General features: G+C 35.3%; 1 protein-coding gene across 1 annotated transcript; it reads left to right on the top strand.

Moving 5' to 3' along the window:
• The first annotated feature begins 10,806 nt into the window (after positions 1 to 10,806).
• On the top strand, positions 10,807 to 18,080 carry NKX6-1 (NK6 homeobox 1). Its single transcript, XM_063425348.1, has 3 exons — positions 10,807 to 12,371; positions 13,823 to 13,995; positions 16,886 to 18,080. Exons 1-3 carry the CDS (start codon positions 11,741 to 11,743, stop codon positions 17,132 to 17,134), a joined length of 1,053 nt encoding a protein of 350 aa, XP_063281418.1. The 5' UTR covers positions 10,807 to 11,740; the 3' UTR covers positions 17,135 to 18,080.
• The last annotated feature ends 340 nt before the right edge of the window (positions 18,081 to 18,420 follow it).

Raw genomic sequence — 18,420 nt, 5'->3', positions numbered from 1 at the left:
GTCAACTTGTTTAAAGAAAGTACGGGTGTTTAGTTGATTATTAACTGTAAAAAATTTTAAATCAAAAAAGTCTATGCTGATATTACTGACATTTTTGGTTAGACAGATTCCCCAATCATTGCAATTAAGAAAATTAAAAAATATATTAAAAAGATCTTCTGACCCCTTCCAGATTATAAAAATGTCGTCGATATATCTTTTATATAAGACCAGGTTTGCACCACAGCTATGCCCTTGGTATATAAAAGTGAGCTCCCAATATAACATAAAAAGATTGGCATAACTGGGTGCAAACCTGGTCCCCATGGCTGTGCCTCTAATCTGCAAATAAAAATCTCCTTCAAACCAAAAATAGGTGTTGTCTAAAATCATATGGATACCATCTAAAATGAAGTTACGCTGAGCTCCATTATATTTTTTTAGATTCCTGCAGGAAGAATTCAGTCGCCTCACATCCTTTCTCATGTTTGATGATAGTGTATAGACTGGTTACGTCGCAAGTAATGAGAAGATAGTCATCTTCCCATTTAAAACCATTCAAAATATTTAGCACACTCATTGAGTTTTGGAGATAAGAGGGGCAATCTTTGACCAAGGGTTATAGATGAAAGTCTATATATTGCGACAATGGTGATAAGATAGAATTCATGCCAGATATTATAGGGCGGCCTGGTGGATTTACTGGATCCTTATGTAACTTGGGTAGTATATAAATTATTGGTATACGAGGGTGGTCTAAAAGTAAAAAAGCTAATTCTCCCTTGTTTAGAATTTTAGCTTTTTCTCCTTGTTCAAGCAGGGCTTGATAATTTGTCCTGATTTCTTGTATAGGATCTTTCTTTAATTTTCTATAAGTATTAATATCTTTAAGTTGATTTTCAATTTATTGTCGATATTTGATATTATCCATTATAACTACCCCTCCACCCTTATCGGACGGTTTAATGACAATTGCACTATCATTTCTTAATTCCTCTAAACTCTTTTTTTCTTCAAGTGTTAAGTTTAAACTGTATTTAGAAAGGGGTTTTATTTTATATATCTCATCCAAACATGACCTCTCAAAAACTTTTATTGGGTCAGATTTGAGGTGTGCAGGATAAAAGTTAGATTTCTTTTTAAAATTTGTATGGACGATATCCATATTATCATCGTTACAAAGAGGTATAAGATTCACATTAGGTTCTAGCGCTTTTCTTTTAAAAAACTTTTTAAGACACAATTTTCGACTAAAACGATTAATATCTAAAAAGGTTTCAAATTTGTTTAAAGAGCAACTTGGTGCAAACTTAAAACCTTTAAACTTAAAACTTCAAACTCTAGTTTGCATGTCTGTAAAATTATTTCCTGATAGATTAAAAACCTTTATGTAATTAACCGTTTTCTCCTTGCTCCAAGCATAATCTCTCCCTCCTCGTTTTCCTCTTCTATTACTCTGTCTCTTTTTTGAGGTGTGCTCTTTGGATGGTTTGTCCATCTTTGTCTTTGTCCTAAAAAAGTATTAGATTCTTCCTCATTTGTTTTTAAAAGTTCAAATCTATTCTTTAGAGGCATTTCAAAACTGTTTTTTCTCTGATGGATGTTATTTCTTACTGGACTTTTTCTCCAGTTTTCTTGATTCCTATGCCTCTCTGCATTGTAGGACCTATTTCTCAGGCTAGTGGCTCTCGGTGTCCTTTCTATTTTTTCTCTCTCCTTTCCAGTTTTTCTAACTAACCCATTATCCTTATGTCTCACTCTGGTTTGGATAGGTCTTTCATGATAGTAATTGCGGTTTGGGGATTTGGTTGGGTATCTGTTATAGTTTTTCTTCACATTCTGTTGGTTCCCTTTATTTTGGTTTTGATCTTTCTGTTTATAGGGATTTTTTCTAACCCTATTATGGGCATAATCGTCCATGTCTCTTTGAAACTTTTGTTTTTTTGTGTTAATAAGGGAATTTTCAATTCTTTCTAAATTAATTTTTATTTTTTCAGCCAAGCTTTCGAAATCTTTTGTACCGACAAAAGGTTCTAAGCGTGATTTTATTTCCCTAATTTGTGTATCAATTTCTGCCAAGTTTTCTTTTCTCTCATGAATAATGATATTAATCATTGTTATAGAGAAAGATTCCAAGGCTGATGTCCAAATTCTTTTTAAAAAACTCTCTTTTTCCCTATTAAATGTTGGGAACTTTGTAAAGCTTAAAGGGACACTATAGTCACCTGAACAACTTTAGCTTAATGACGCAGTTTTGGTGTATAGAACATGCCCCTGCAGCCTCACTGCTCAATCCTCTGCCATTTAGGAGTTACATCTCTTTGTTTATGAACCCTAGTCACACCTCCCTGCATGTGACTTGCACAGTCTTCTATAAACACTTCCTGTAAAGAGAGCCCTATTTAGGCTTTCTTTATTGCAAGTTCTGTTTAATTTTCTTATCCCCTGCTATGTTAATAGCTTGCTAGACCCTGCAAGAGCCTCCTGTATGTGATTAAAGTTTAATTTAGAGATTGAGATACAATTATTTAAGGTAAATTACATCTGTTTGAAAGTGAAACCAGTTTTTTTTTCATGCAGGCTCTGTCAATCATAGCCAGGGGAGGTGTGGCTAGGGCTGCATAAACAGAAACAGAAAAGTGATTTAACTCCTAAATGACAGTGAATTGAGCAGTGAAATTGCAGGGGAATGATCTATACACTAAAACTGCTTTATTTAGCTAAAGTAATTTAAGTGACTATAGTGTTCCTTTAACATAGATTATTTGATTGGCAGTTATGTATGTTTCTGTCCCTCCCTAATAAGCTTGGGTATTACCATGTGTATATGCTGCCATGATTAGCCAGGAAAGAGGAAAATGTATTGATACTTACCGTAATTTTCTTTTCCTGGCTATTATTCATGGCAGCATATACTACCCACCCAGTGTTAGTTTTGCTTCTTCTGTAGGAGCTTGTTACTGACTGAGGGACCTATGCAGGGATACTCCTTTTAAAGGTTTTGTTTTATTCCTGTCCTACCGGCTGTAAGGGGAGGAGCTAACACATGTGTATATGCTGCCATGAATAATAGCCAGGAAAAGAAAATTACGGTAAGTATGAATACATTTTCCTCTACACTCCAACCTTATAATATGATGAATTTTAGTGCTCAGCAATACTATAAACAGCAAATCCAAGACAAGCCAGCACTCTAGGACTTTAGAATCATATTCTTCTTTATTCCAACATAAATCCAACAGTCAATGTTTCAGTTCATATTTAGAACTTCAGTGGTCATAATGGTAGGAGACAGTATGTACAGTGTTTCAGTGTGAAACACTGCACATACTGAGACACATTCGCACTATGCTTTGTTTGTATTAGTGCTCTCTGCAGGATCCTAATGCCCTTAGCTTAGTGCTAATGTGTTTAATTGGAGACACCAGGGAATAAACCTGGGATGCTAGGACAGGACTCTGGGACTATCCTGCCGAAATTGGGATATTTAGAATGCCAGCTGTTGTCTGCCAGTTCAGCCCTAAAAATAATTAGCTATTTTCATGTTTTTAGTAATAATACTGACAACCATAGATATCAAAAACTCTCAGGATTCATGTTATCTGATGATTCAGTGAAACAGGTGGCTACCTATACCAGCAGAATAAAAGAGACATGGTGTCAGCAGACAAAGAACTACAATAGCAACCACCCTCAGCCACCCTCCGGTTATCTTCTTCTCTGGAAAGGACAGATATTCCTGTGCCCAGCAGCTACAGCTCCCACTCTGTATATTCACTGAGAGCATGTTAGCATTTGATGTCATAATACATCATCTCAGCACTATCTGTGAACACAGAGACAAGGAATTGAAACTTCAGACTGATCAGCACCGGCACAAAGGGGCTGTATAGAAGAGAGCTAGTATCTATGTATTCAGTGCTCAGTTGCTCACAGCATAGTGGCTTCCTGTGCCGCAGCAATATAAATTTGCAAGTGAGATTTGTTTACAGTAGATGAATTTAATTAGCAATTATGCAAATCGTGAATACTCAACTTTCGGCCATTGGTGCATTCCAGCGTGACGGGATTGAAATACATGCTAGGTTGTTTTTTTTTTTTTTTTTTAAAGATCTTTCATTTTCTACCAAAGCAGTTACCTGTCAACAGCATGAACAGTGGAGTCACAATATTTTGTTAAAGCAGTAGAAAGTAAACAATAAATTTATGCAGTGCGTAAAAATTCACTTTGTCCCAAAAATTCTTAGTTTGGGTAGTCTATAAGTCATTCATTAGGACTGTTAGTTCCATTTTAATATCAGCAATGCAAATATTTGTTGAAATATTTGTTGGCACAAAATATTTACATAATACATACCTCCAAACATTGGATAATATGAAATCAGGACAGTTGGATGTAACTTTGAAGGGGACATTGCCGGTGATGCAACTGGCATTACTGGTGATATCAATAATTGGCAGGCTACTCGGGAAGGTACGTTGCCTGCCCACCAAAGGTCTGTGTCAGAGAGCCTCCCTGCCAACCCGTAACTACAGGACCATCTAATGATGCCCACACACTGTGTTGCCGAGGACAGTTCCCTGGTGATCCTGGACATGGGACACCAGGGAACTAAATTGAGTCTGTCCCTCCAAAAGTAAGACAGTTGGGAGCCCTAAAATATTATGGATATATTTAGCAATAACCAAAAAACAAAATACAGTACTGTTACTCTACTGACCCTGATGCTGGTATTGGGGCTCAAACTCCAAAAATATTTTGCAATACACTAAAAAAGTGACCAGCAAAAGGAAGCAGGAGGAGCAGTAAAAATGTATAGATTATTTAGATAAATTGCAATTTAGCCAAATACAAATGCACAGGTCTAGTAAACGCTAGACAAACAGTTGTTTGAGCAACTTTGTCCAAAGCAAATTCCTTTTCATCCACACCCAAACAAATTGATTTGTCTGGAATTTTCCTGTGGAGTATTATTCATTTAATAAGTCTCCACAGGTAAATCCATGATAGATTAATTCATTCTGGTGTAGATTAAAAAGAATTTGATTCAGATGAACCGGCTTAAACTAATTTTTGCACATGTGCAGTAAACACTACTATGTAATAAAGTACATTTCAGTCAGTGTGTGTCTTCTGAGTGCTATATAGCATTTTGGTAAAACCAGTGTCAAACAAAAGTCAGTGATAATCAATAAACAAATTAACTAGTTACTGTTTGCTTCAGCGTTCTTAATCTACTTCATGGCTACTTAGCACTAACTTAAACTAAACCAGTTAGGACAGGTTCACTTTTACAGAATTATTAAAGGATCACTATAGTGTCAGGAAAACAAACTTATTTTCCTGACACTATGTCATCCTTGGGGGACCCTCACCCTCAGGGTTAAAACCCCTTCAGCCACTTACCTTAATCCACCCTCTCCTCCCCAGCCGACGTCAGCTCCCGAGTGGAGCGCAATGTGCCTGACCGGCAAGAGCCTCACACGCATTCTAACAGTCCATAGGAAAGCATTTCTCAATGCTTTCCTATGGACGTTCTGCACGCTGAATGCGATTTTAACATCCAGCGTCACAGAAACGCCTCTAGCGGCGGTCAGGAAGACAGCAACTAGAGGCTGGATTAACCCTGCTATTTAAACATAGCAGTTTCTCTGAAACTGCTATGTTTACATGTGAAGGGTTAAAACCTGAGGGACCTGGCACCCAGAACACTTCATTGAGCTGAAGTGGTCTGGGTGACTATAGTGTCCCTTTAACTGAAGTGAGATTTGCAGGGAACTGAAAGTTAATTTCATATATAAGGCCAAAATTATAAGGTGTCGGTTTTAAAATTCACCTTGAATTCAGTTTGATGCCATTCTCACTAACATCCGAGGTTTTGGCTTTTAAATTAATGTGTAACTTCGGCACCTTACCTACATAACTGAATTTCTCTCTCCTACCCTCTCTTACAGAAAAAAACTTGAGTTTTGTTAAATTTACTAAGATGCATCCTATGATATCTGTCACTCAGTTGCTATTTTACTCTGATAAAGAACCTCACAGGAGCAAAAATTCTCCTTCTCTCACCTGTCATTCATTTCTTGGCATACATACTATACTGTCAGCATAGCACTATATGATAGTATTAAGGAACAGCGCACACAAAAACTAGTTTTATATTTTACAAGGCTACGTTAAATCCCTTATCTTAGCAAACAAATAAAAGGATGCAGTTCTTATTGTGTTAAGTTCACCACTACTCCAATATCGGTGGGTCCTACACCATTTTTTTTTTTTAAGATAAACATGCTAACTGCAATATTTAAAAGGACACTCCAGTGCCAAGAAAACAATTAGTTTTCCTGGCATTGCAGGTCCCCTCTCCCTCCCACCCCCCATCCCCCCCAAAAAACCCTCAGTGACTTACCCCTTCAGCTGATTCAGGGTTCGCCCACGCTCCTCCCCCGCTGACATCATCCGGTGGGGGAGACCTATTACGCATGCGCGGCCGGCTGCGGGGGAGACCTAATGCCGAGGGGAGCTAACCCATAAATCGAGTGTGAGAATATTTCCAATTTGGCTATTTTAGCCTTAGGTTTAAATATTCATATTTAATTCACTAAAAATGCAAGTATTAGTGTATATTCCTATTCACTTAAACCAAAAATGTGCATATTCAAATTTGCTTGTTTCTAAAAAAAAAAATTAAGTGTAGTAGGTTAGTTATTTAGATTCCTATGCTTGTGGTGAATTTGAACAAATAAATCATTACCCTTTGTATTTTTGTTTTTATACCGCTAGAGGGCGACAGACGTTCAATAAAGAAATGTCTCCTGCTTCCAGAAATTGTTCTACATTCCCTAATACACTGTTTAATATATTTGTATAACATAAACGTATAAATGGCACATATTGATACCTCTCCCTGATATACTATTATACATAATAACAAAAATAATAATAATATTTTTTAAATAATAGTTATTATTACTGCATCACTATTGTTAATAGTTGCAAATTTTTATTACATAATTATAATTACATTTGTTTGAAATCTTTAGTTGGGGGGACTGAATCTAAAGTATAACAATAACAAAAAATTCACAAGTGGCTGATTTTATTTGGAGAGTGTGGTGCTATTACCGAAATAGAATTTGAGAGTAGAATCAGACACATGGAGTCATATGTATCCATATATCAGATGTGTATGTGTTATAGTATATAGTATAGTTTTTATAGTACAGTATGTTTTTTTTAGGGTAGGGTTAGTGTTCATTATACACTTTTGTGTGTGTGTGTATATATGTATTAAAATTATCCAAATACCCACATGCAAAATGTTAGTCTATGCATGGCTTGCATTTGCCTTTCCCAGCATTTTCTATATAGATGAAGTGAATTCTTGCTGACTGATTAATGGGACCTGGTGGTGTGATGTCCCCATGTTGATTCGGAGAGGACACCCTCCTATTGCTGTAGAAAGGATCGGTCACAGAGTGAAAGGGACACACTCATTATCAGGAAGAATGCCTTCTCTGTTTGTATCACCTGGAAGTCAGCCTTTAAATAGAAGAATATTATTTGGAAAAATAATGCTTCATATACACAAATATCAGACTATTATTTTTCATTGATTTTCCTTTATTTATCCCCAGGTTTCCTTGCGGTCAGACTTAATTTTATTAAAATTACAAATCTCAAATATTGTATGTGTCTCAGTTTGTTTGGAATGATGGCATCTAAATATATCTTTTTAATGTTCCCATAAATGTCACCATGCATTACTTTAAAGAAACACGATCAACGAGGGTACTTACAGTTTTCCTAACACTTACCAATTGCTGAAACTGAAGACAGGGGAAAAAAAGTTTAAAAAAATAATAATAATAAAAAAAATAAAACAAACAAAAACAAACAAAATATAAAAAAGAATATTGCATATCATGTATGTACATAAATGTATTGACTTCTTATATTACAGGCAGTTCGATTTTCCAATTTTTAATACAACTTTTATCAGGACCAAAGCTGTGAGTGTTGCTATATTTAATATATTATTTTATTATTGCTGAATATTATTTATTTGTCTAAAGGCGGTTGTGGTAGTGCATTTATCTATTACACTGCTACTTTTCTACAAAGAATTCCTATTTAAATTCCAAATGCAGGTTGTGTATCCTTTGCCTATTTAAATTGGGATCTCCTTGTTTGTTCTCCCTGGGTAATGTCACCTTTAGATACTGTATTTAAAAAGGCATGAAGAAGGCATCCTAATGTCAAGATTGGACATTCTAATGGAAACCCGAGGGAACATCTGTAAAGAAAAATCTACACATATATTAACATCTTAAGTAACTGCTCACTTAGAACGCACTCATTTCTATTTCACCAAAGCAGACCAACTGGCTTTTATTTTATTTTATTTATTATTATTTTTTTTTAGATGGTGTTTCCTTTCTCTCTTATCAGAAAATGATTTAAAAAATGTTATATTAAAAAAAAAAGCTAAGAAAAAAAATCACAGGCAGAGCCTACAGTTATAATGGAAGAATGTATTTTTTGTAAAATATGAGATCATTATTTCATTTTATACACCAACTTGACTTGCACAGGAAATAAGGATTTTTTTTAATTTTTTTTTTTTAAGAAAAACAAACATTTTAATTAGGCAGCTATTACATTTCATCTGTGTTCTTTGCTGAAACACTGGCAAATTGACCGATCACTCAATCATTAAGTATGAAATCATTAATTTACTATAAGTCAGGGCAACGTGTAACATTAATTCTTCATTAAGGAATGATCATTATTGAAATTGCAGTTACTCCAATTCTCCAAATACACAATTCTGTTTGCAAACATATAATCAATGCACAGAGATGGTCAGACACAACACTAACTGGGAGAAAATATTGAGAAATTCATTCCTGCGGATATAGTAACATTGGGTAGAAATATACTCCATGAAAACTTGAAAACTTCCCTTAGGAAATCATTCACTAAATAGAGAGTTTTGGCGAGTTGCAAGACTTGTACCAAAATACCAGAGCTAGTAACAAACACCTAACAATCAGCAGAATTTGATATTTGTGAGTATTTTGATCTACATTTTGTAAGCGATTCTCAGCATATTACAAGTTGTTGTTTATTGAATAGGCCCCCTTTTAACCCTTTTAAGATTTAGGATTTGGGGTACTTTGCGAAATTCATACCATCCCAACTACAATAACTGTATTCATTGTTCAGATACAGGGCCACTTAACACTTTGGGTCCCAGGAGGAGAATCAGGATTGAAGGGAGCATGTTATAAACTCAAAATGTCATATCATATTTTGATAGACGGGGAATGATGTGCTAGAATGTGTAAAGAGCTATTTTTTTGTGTTGGTCTAATTTTTGTAAACTACACAATAATATACACATTTTATACAACTATTTGATACCATACGCCAAGATAAGTGTCTCTGTAACAAAAACATCTTGCGATACACCGAGTCATATTGAACGGAGACACACGTATAAGTCGATAAATATTCTATATCTGTTAGCGAACAAATAATCTAATGTAAACAAATAAATACTACAATCAATTAAGCAGAATGTTTGGCCAAACATTTTATAAGTTTCCTAGTGTGCTAAAAATGTAAAATATAAGGAAATTAAAATATAAAAAAAATATGAGTTATATAAGCAAAACTCTTAAACAATATTTAGTTCAGATATTAGTATCACACAACTGTGTGTGTGTGTGTGTGTGTGTGTGTGTGTGTATATATATATATATATATACATATATATACAAAGATTGATAGGAGTTGCACTCCAGACCGTCAGACAAATTGGAATAAAAGGTTTCTTTTGACAATTTAAAAGTCCTTGAGTGCTGGCTTTTCTCTACATGATAGATATATATATATATGTGTGTGTGTGTGTGTGTATGTATGTGTGTGTGTGTGTGTGATACAGTAATATCTGAGAAATATATATATATATATATATATATATATATATATATATATATATACCAATACAATATAGACAATTATTATAAATACACAAATAGAGGATTTTTATTACACCTTGAAAAGCAGTATTTGTTTATATGTGTGTATATGTGTGTACACGTTTCACCATTAACATTGATTTTTCTTTCCTAATTTTCCAAATGATTAAGTATATTGCCATGTTGAGCATGAATGGCTGATAATACCCTGGTTAAACTGGTATTGTCTCTTCTCATGGGGTGTACATAATTGTTTAACACGCCGCACATAACTTTTCTTGCCCATATTGCTGTGTGCCATATGGTCCTTAATTAATTCCTAGAAGGAAACCCATTCACTATACGGCCAGCTCCCTTCTTAATGTATTGTGCTACATGCTGGGGAGATGGGGTTTGCTTTAGGAAATAAATCACTTTTCTTTCATGCACTATGATTCGTCTGGAAACCAGATCGCATTCGATTGACAAAAACTAAGCGCTTTCAATTTACTTTAGAAGATAATTTAGTAAAAGGGGCATCATTGACCACTCACACCAAAAGCAACAGGGAGAAAAAAAAATATCTGCTGGTAAAGGCGCGTCTAATATGCAAATAATGGAACGCCTGGAACCCCAACGTTCTAAACTGACACCCAATCAGAGAGCAGTGTGGAATTCTTTAAATATCACATGCCTGCAGCTTTACAGCTGGTCCTACCCTATAGGTGTAAATGGCCACTCCCCTTGGTGGGTTGATTGACAGCTCAAAGTTGCTTGTCCCTCCCCTCTGTTTAAGGAGGTAGGAGATGATGGAAAATAGTGTATTACCTTAGAGAGCTTCATCTGAGCTGTCAGACAAAAAGGAGAGTTCAGAAGAAACAAGGGTAGAGAGAGAGAGGCAGGAGGAGGTGATAGCCCAGCCATTCTCTGCTGCAGCAGTCAGCAGGACAGAGGAAGATCCTGGATTCAGAAAGAGGGACAGTTTGCTAACATCAGCAGCAGGTGATAACCTTTCTTGGCGAAAACTTGCTGTGACTGTTACAACTAAGAAGGAAGAGGAGAGAGACAGTGTATACACAGTGCAGACATTGCTGTTAATTCTGCATGCTGGCATCCTGGGGAAGTGTTTGTCAGTGTCAGAGGGGGACGCAGTGTTGGTGTGTGTCTAAATGCTGTCTCCTGGAGCCTGGCTTTTAGTTCATATTCTTATTCTGCTTCTGCAGCTGCACTGAGCCATTCCAGCTCAGCCAACCCCCCTTACTCTACTGCTCTGGACTCCTGTACTCTGATCCTGAAGAGAAAGTAAAGAAATCTCTTTTATTTCCCTATAAACGAGTATTATCAGGACTAGAAGATAAACATCACTTGGCCAGAGGAAAAAGAATAATACAAAAAAGACTGGTTATCCCAAGAAGGCCTGGGGACTGAACACTGCAAAAACAAAAAACAACATAAACACTGCTGAACTTCTCTTTGGCATCCACTGGCTTTTTGGACACAAAATCTGCCCCCCTGTCATAGTTGGGGAAGTTTTAATATGGACCTCAAAGTGGCCAACTTCCTTATCCTGAAGAAGGCAGTAGTCCATTAGCAGTGCACCTGACTGCTAACTTGTCCCTTTCAAATTTTAACTCACAGGAGGAAAAGAGGGGAAGCTGACTTTTTTTAATTTGTTGCTGTGTGTGTGAAGACCACCACCTCTCCAGGAAGATTCCTGTCCCATCCCACCTGTCGCCTTCTGACCAGTATTTGTCCAAGTGCAGTTGGCAACCTTTATTTCTTCCACGGTCAAGTGATGTTAACGTTAGGGCAGATGGATGGCACCAGGCAGAGCGCTTTTCTCCTCAGTAGCCCTCCCCTGGCAGCCCTACACAGCATGGCAGAGATGAAGAACCCTCTCTATCCAGCCTATGCCCTCCCAGGGCAACCCTGTTCTTCATCTGCTTCTTCATCATCCTCCTCCTCCTCATCTTCTCCATCTCCACCCTTAGGCTCCCCAAACCAAGTCACCCTGAAACACTCTTCATCTTCATCACCATCAAGTGGGGTTCTTTCCTCTTTGGGAACACCTCCCCCTCAAATATCATCAACAGCTACCCCTCATGGGATCAATGATATTTTGAGTCGCCCAGTAGTCTCATGCCTTTCATCCCTCACTGGGGCTTCCCTCACCCCTTCCACTGCAGTTTCCTCTGCTGGTGTTGCCACCTCTTCTCCTGCAGGAATTCTGGCAGGACTCCCCAGATTCAGTAGTTTGAGCCCCCCACCTCCTCCACCTCATGGACTTTACTTCAGTCCCAGTGCTGCAGTAGCTGTGGCTAGGTACCCCAAACCACTGACAGATCTTCCAGGAAGGACCCCAATCTTCTGGCCTGGAATGATGCAAAGCCCACCATGGAGAGATGCAAGACTGGCCTGTGGCCCCCGTAAGTAATCTACAGCGACATTATTTTGGGGGACATAAAGATGTTACATTAGAACACCTTGAATGATATTAGGCTATAATGTAGATAGTGCTTACTGGGATAATAGGGGCTAAGAAGGGTTAATTTTCTTAATAATGTGGAATGGAGACTTGACTTCTGATTATAGAATAATCTCATATAATTATGAGATAACAGTCAAAAACTGTTGAAAAAAAAAACAGAATTCTTTTAAGCAGCATTAGTTATATTTTTTTCTAAGTCTGTTATTTGTATCTAATTGTTACAAGTTATTTGTCAAGTCAGCCTCACTGGCTGTTTAGTGAATAGACCCCATATTTTCTGGATTAATGAAAAGGGCAGTGGAGGAAATGTTGGAGTAAATGATAAATGGCTGAATAATACCAGTCATCAGAACAGTTGAAAATATTACAGCACTTACAAGGTAGACACAATAATCAGGTGATCAGAGCAGATTATAGTATTTTTTTGGACAAACAAATAAATATGTTAACACAAAAAATAAAAATAAGAATTGCAGTTTAATTTGGAAATATTTATGTCGTGTCATTAAAATGCAGCTATTAACATGCAAACGATTTTAAAGCAATTGTCGAAAAATCATGCACTCTAATATAAATCAGATATAATTAAATGTTTAATGTTACATTTAGCATTTCACATAAACACATATAACGTGATAATCTATATAACAAGCATTGTAATAAGCAAATCAGAATACTTAATAAGAACAGAATTTGTAATAATAAAGTAAACGTTTTTTTTCTTCTAACATTCTTCTAATAATTTAAACAAGCCTATATATACCATGGACATAATATTATTGGAGATTTGGATATTAAAAAACCCACTTAAAAAGGAACAATATTGCAATATTAAATGAAAAACATACCGATTTATTTTATTTGTGAAAATTCACAATTGTTACCATTATTTCCTTATTTAAAGTACTAGGCTGTGCAAAAAATCTGAGCCAATTTAGCTTTAATTTTTTAACAATATAAAGTGTGAGAATCAGACATTGTAACGTTCTAATTCTCATCAGCAACACACGTTCTAAATTCTCAGTTTCTGTTTTGTTTTGTTTTGTTGCTGTTTGCGCTTCTATTGTGAAATTCAGGCTTTATATATAAAATAAAGTGGAAATATATGGCACATAATTTTAGTACTTGTATTGGAAAAGTTAGCAAGTTTGTTTATATATATGCTTCTGCATGCATTCATATCTGTGTGTGTGTTTATGTGTGTGTGTGTTTTCTGTCTGTCTATCTATCTAATCTATCCAATTAAAAAAATCACATATATGAATGTGTTTGTGTATAAACATTATTGTCAATGTTTACAGATGACCTTGTCAGTTTTAAATGAAGTTGATTTTCTATTCCCATTATTTAAAGTCACAGTAACCATGTTCTGTGTCTCCTGTTTTCCAGACCAGGGCTCAGTCTTGCTGGATAAGGATGGAAAGAGGAAACACACTCGCCCCACGTTCTCAGGACAGCAGATCTTCGCTTTAGAAAAGACATTCGAGCAGACGAAATATCTAGCGGGTCCAGAGAGAGCCAGGCTGGCGTATTCCCTGGGAATGACTGAGAGCCAAGTCAAGGTGAGCTGGGGGATCACTGCTACGTTGGAATGTGTGGACTTTGGTGGAACGCTATGGGGGTTTGTCCACTAAACAGTGCATTTCCTGTAAATTTAATAATGTAGGACAAAATAGCTGTGTTAAACCAAAAATCACAAATTAGTTTTGTTTGCAATTCCGAGTTGAATTCGGTTTTAAATCCACGCGATTTCACAGTTTAGGTTAACTTGGCTGCAACACAAAACATACAAAACAAAATAACAACACAAATAAATATATTAAATAAATATAGCAATTATTTCAAAAGCTAAAATACGATTAATTCGCACATGTGATGTGTCTTTTCTACATTTATTTGAAAAGTATTTTAATGGCGAATAATAGGCTGATGATGTGAATAATTGGTATATTCTAACCGAGGATTGTGGAGAATTTAGAAATACATGGAAAATTCTAGACAGACATAGCTCCAATTTAACTAATTTCCTGATGAGCTATTTTGGTCCAAAATTTGTCTATATTCCCGGTTTAGTATATAATCTAAAAGTCATGTCCTAAAAGCATAAATAATTAATGCATTATACAGAGCTACGTATTTAACTTGGAACACACAAGATTTAACACGAGTTATAATTTCAACTGCTGGATATCTGCACCATTTTATAGAAAATACTTTTTTGCTTGTATTTTCAAATATTTTAAAATACTTCTGAGATTTTTTTTTTTTTTTTTTAGAAATATATTTATATTAAATAAAAATAAAAAAAACACAACAAAAGAACAGAAAATAGAGAAAAAAACAAAAAACTAAAAAACACAGATATTTATTTTTAATTTAAAAATATTTCTAGATGTAAAAATCTCGATGTATTTGTTTTCCTGGTAAAACAGGTTGTGTGAGTTTTTTTTCCCCCAGAATAAAACACCCATCAGGGTATCATTTGAGATTTTTAAATCAGAGATGTGAACACTAGTCAAACTACTTAAATGAACTGCATATTAAACACGAACAAAAGATATTTAGAAACTAATGTTTTACTGGTGTAATTGACACTTATGAGCATTTTTAAACTAATGTAAACTATTTTAAGAGTTTTTCTAATGGTTCTATTTTACTGGGTTCCCAAATAGGGACATTTAACCTGTTGCTATTGTAAGAAGATGTGTCTTGTGTCTTGTCTTGTGTCTTGTCACTGTGTTATCTGTGGCCACTCATTTGTCATGGTAAATGTCTGATAGTGAATACATTACAACCCATGCAGTGATCCCACCCAGGATTCTATTATTCCTTCTCAATTCCCAAGATTCTAGTAAAAAAAAAAACCCATACACACCTGTCATCTGAACTATTGTAGTGCCACCGCACCAATTGTTAAAAAGAACAAGAAAGCCAGAGGAATGGATGGGATTGCCACAACTGGGAGGCTATTTTAACAGATAAATGTCAGAAAAGAAAACATTATTTTTTATTTTTTAAACTCTCGACTATTTGTATAAATGTATTTGTGATATATATATATATATAAAAACAGCAAAAAAGAAACAAAAAGTAAACAAAAAAAAAATTGCACTACTGAAAAAATAAAATCCCGATTTATTTAATACATATTATAATTATTTCTAATACATATAATAAGTTGAAATGTCCCTGTGGCTGTTGCTTACATTTTTTTCATTATTTTGACATTTCCTTATGATGTGAATATATTGCATGTTTGTATATTTTACAATCACACACACACATATATACTATATTATATATTTTATATGTGAATAGAATTATCGTGTTGGAATAATTACTCATAGTTTTGCTGGAATTCATAATATAAACTGCACATCGGTTGTGATTGCAAGTAGAAGCAGAGTTTTGCAGACAGTGTATCTCAGTGTTATAGTCTAAATGTTCAGATAGGAATTATATGCAGATAGTACTTGGTAGGGGTTGCTGTTCTGTATAGTCCGACAGGTTAGCAGTATGATGCGATGTGTTAGTGAAAGATGGCTTGAGATCTTTGTAGAAGCTGCAGTGAATGGGAGATCCATGGTGAGGTTAGATAAAGGACTCGTGATGATGCAGGACTGGTGATGTGAATTGTGATAAGTTCTGGAGACCACTGTTGTAGGGGCTTGTGATTGGCTGATGCCTGCTCTTTCTGCTCCTTTTCAGTCTAGGCAACTTGTGGCACACATTTCATATTTTATCTCCATAACTGTAGCAGAATCCTTAGTATATCTGCAATATATATATATATATATATATATATATATATATATATATATATATATATATATTGCCTGTAGCTTAATATATATTGCCTGTAGTTTAATAATAGCAGGTTAATAGATATTTCTAGTTTTTGGGAAATGAAAAATTCAAGTCCCCCCCACCCCACCCATAAAATAAAATATCAGTCATTAATTCCAAAATATTCTTCTATTTTATTGCAAAGTACAGCATTAACAAAATCCTGTATTGCCTTATTTTCTGGCCTGAACAGGTTAATATAACACAGATATTATAAAAATACCGATGCATATAATTCATGGTAATTCATAAGTAACATAAGTTTTCAGATAAAATTCTAAAAATAAGAAAAAAATATGGTATTTTTTAATTTAATCTTTTATCTGTGTTTATATAAAGGGAAAACTAGGGAACTTAACCCTATGTTTGAGAATTGTGAGTAAATCACACTTAGATCATAAATTAACCTAGATTATTTTTTGTTATTACTATAAATATTATTTTTAGAGCGTTAACTGCACTTTGTAACCAGGATTGTATATATTTTGTGTGATGCTTGTATTTATTTTTTTGAGTTCACTGGTCTCGTTGTGCTCAGTCTATTATAGAGGAGACTAAATTCGTGTTATATTAAATGATTTTTTTTTTTCCTTATGTCCTCTGCAGGTGTGGTTCCAGAACAGGAGGACCAAATGGAGGAAAAAGCATGCTGCAGAGATGGCCACAGCCAAAAAGAAGCAGGACACGGAAACTGAGAGACTGAAGGGGGCTTCAGATAACGAGGAAGAGGATGATGACTATAACAAGCCCTTGGACCCCAACTCAGACGATGAGAAGATCAACCAACTTCTTAAGAAACACAAATCCAGCAGCTCACTGCTTCTGCAGCAGTCTGAAAATGACAGCTCTTCTTAGAGGGATGGGTGGACAACCCCTGGACCTGGGACAAGTAGGGTGGTCTACAGACTCTAGAGATGGAATGGAGACAATAAGTTGGTCTGGACAAGGTCTTCTTCTGATCAACTCTTCCTGAACAAGGTCACCTTCCCTCCTCTTTATACTCACAGCACTGCGCCTAGGGCGATATAAGACTTTATTTTCTAAGATGTACATATATATTTTTATACATTCTAAGCCGATGAAAGATATTCAGTATTCACACACAAGCTAATATCCAGACACAGTTGCATTGATGGGTTATCAGTAAATAGTAATTCTAGGCTCATGTTCTAAAAGTGGAACAATCAGCAAGACTATTCAATTGGCTTCCATGCTGACTGTTCCAATGATAGAACTTTGCTCCAGAATCACTCTTTGTACAAAACCCCATATTATGGTGCAGAAGATATAGTAGCCACCCAGTTACTTAAAAGGAGAATGGGAGATAGGCATTGAAACATGGGATTAGACATTCTCTCCCCTAAAAAAAAAACTGTTATTAATGGAATTTTGGTAAGATGCATGTGATCTGGAAGGATTCACTGAATCAGCTTGTTGAAGGGTCTTGTAAATAAAACCGTGAGTCACTCTGATAGGAGGTTGCTCCACTGTGAATGTTTGAATGTAAAATATTTTTTTTTGTTTTGTTTTGTTAAACATAAATATGGGGGATGTATAGCCAGTGGGGGGTGTCACATGACAATGTTCATGCATCCGTTCTGTTTTTCCTTATGCCCTGTCTTCCTGCAAACTGAACTCATGCCCACTCTTTACTAGATAATATTTGATAAATTGACAACTCCTTCTCCCCCATAGGCCAGTTAAATATTGGATTGGACTGTATTGTTGCACACATTTTGATATTTATTACTAACAGATACATGTGAAAATAAAAACAAAAAACAAACAAAAACAAAACAAAAACTACATAATTGTGGAAAAGGGTTATAAAAAATATTTTTCACAATAAATCTTATTGCAGTTATATAAATGGTTAATGTTGTAACCACAACCTTATAAACACGGACACTCCTGAATAAATTGTACTGAATTCTAAATAATGTTTTGTATGATAAAAAAAAAAAAAAAAAAATTACTATAGGAAATGTAAATGGCATTCTTTTTAAGGTATACCTACAGTGATATTATACTGGCATCTTACATTTATTAATTTATATAAAGAAAAATGTTTCAGTTTGGAGAAAAAGTAAAGATTAAGACTTTACAAAAACATGCAGTATGTAATGCACTTTTTTTGTTTT

Source organism: Pelobates fuscus, chromosome 6 (genome assembly GCF_036172605.1).
Source record: "Pelobates fuscus isolate aPelFus1 chromosome 6, aPelFus1.pri, whole genome shotgun sequence".
Taxonomy (NCBI): domain Eukaryota; kingdom Metazoa; phylum Chordata; class Amphibia; order Anura; family Pelobatidae; genus Pelobates; species Pelobates fuscus.
The sequence above is the reverse complement of the archived record's forward strand: the minus strand, read 5'-3'. Positions and strand labels throughout refer to the sequence as shown.

Coding starts and splice junctions, on each gene's coding strand:
- NKX6-1 (XM_063425348.1), top strand. CDS start 11,741: ATGTTAACGTTAGGGCAGATGGATGGCACCAGGCAGAGCGCTTTTCTC. Junction 12,372..13,822: donor AAGACTGGCCTGTGGCCCCC/GTAAGTAATCTA, acceptor CCTGTTTTCCAG/ACCAGGGCTCAGTCTTGCTG. Junction 13,996..16,885: donor TGACTGAGAGCCAAGTCAAG/GTGAGCTGGGGG, acceptor TGTCCTCTGCAG/GTGTGGTTCCAGAACAGGAG.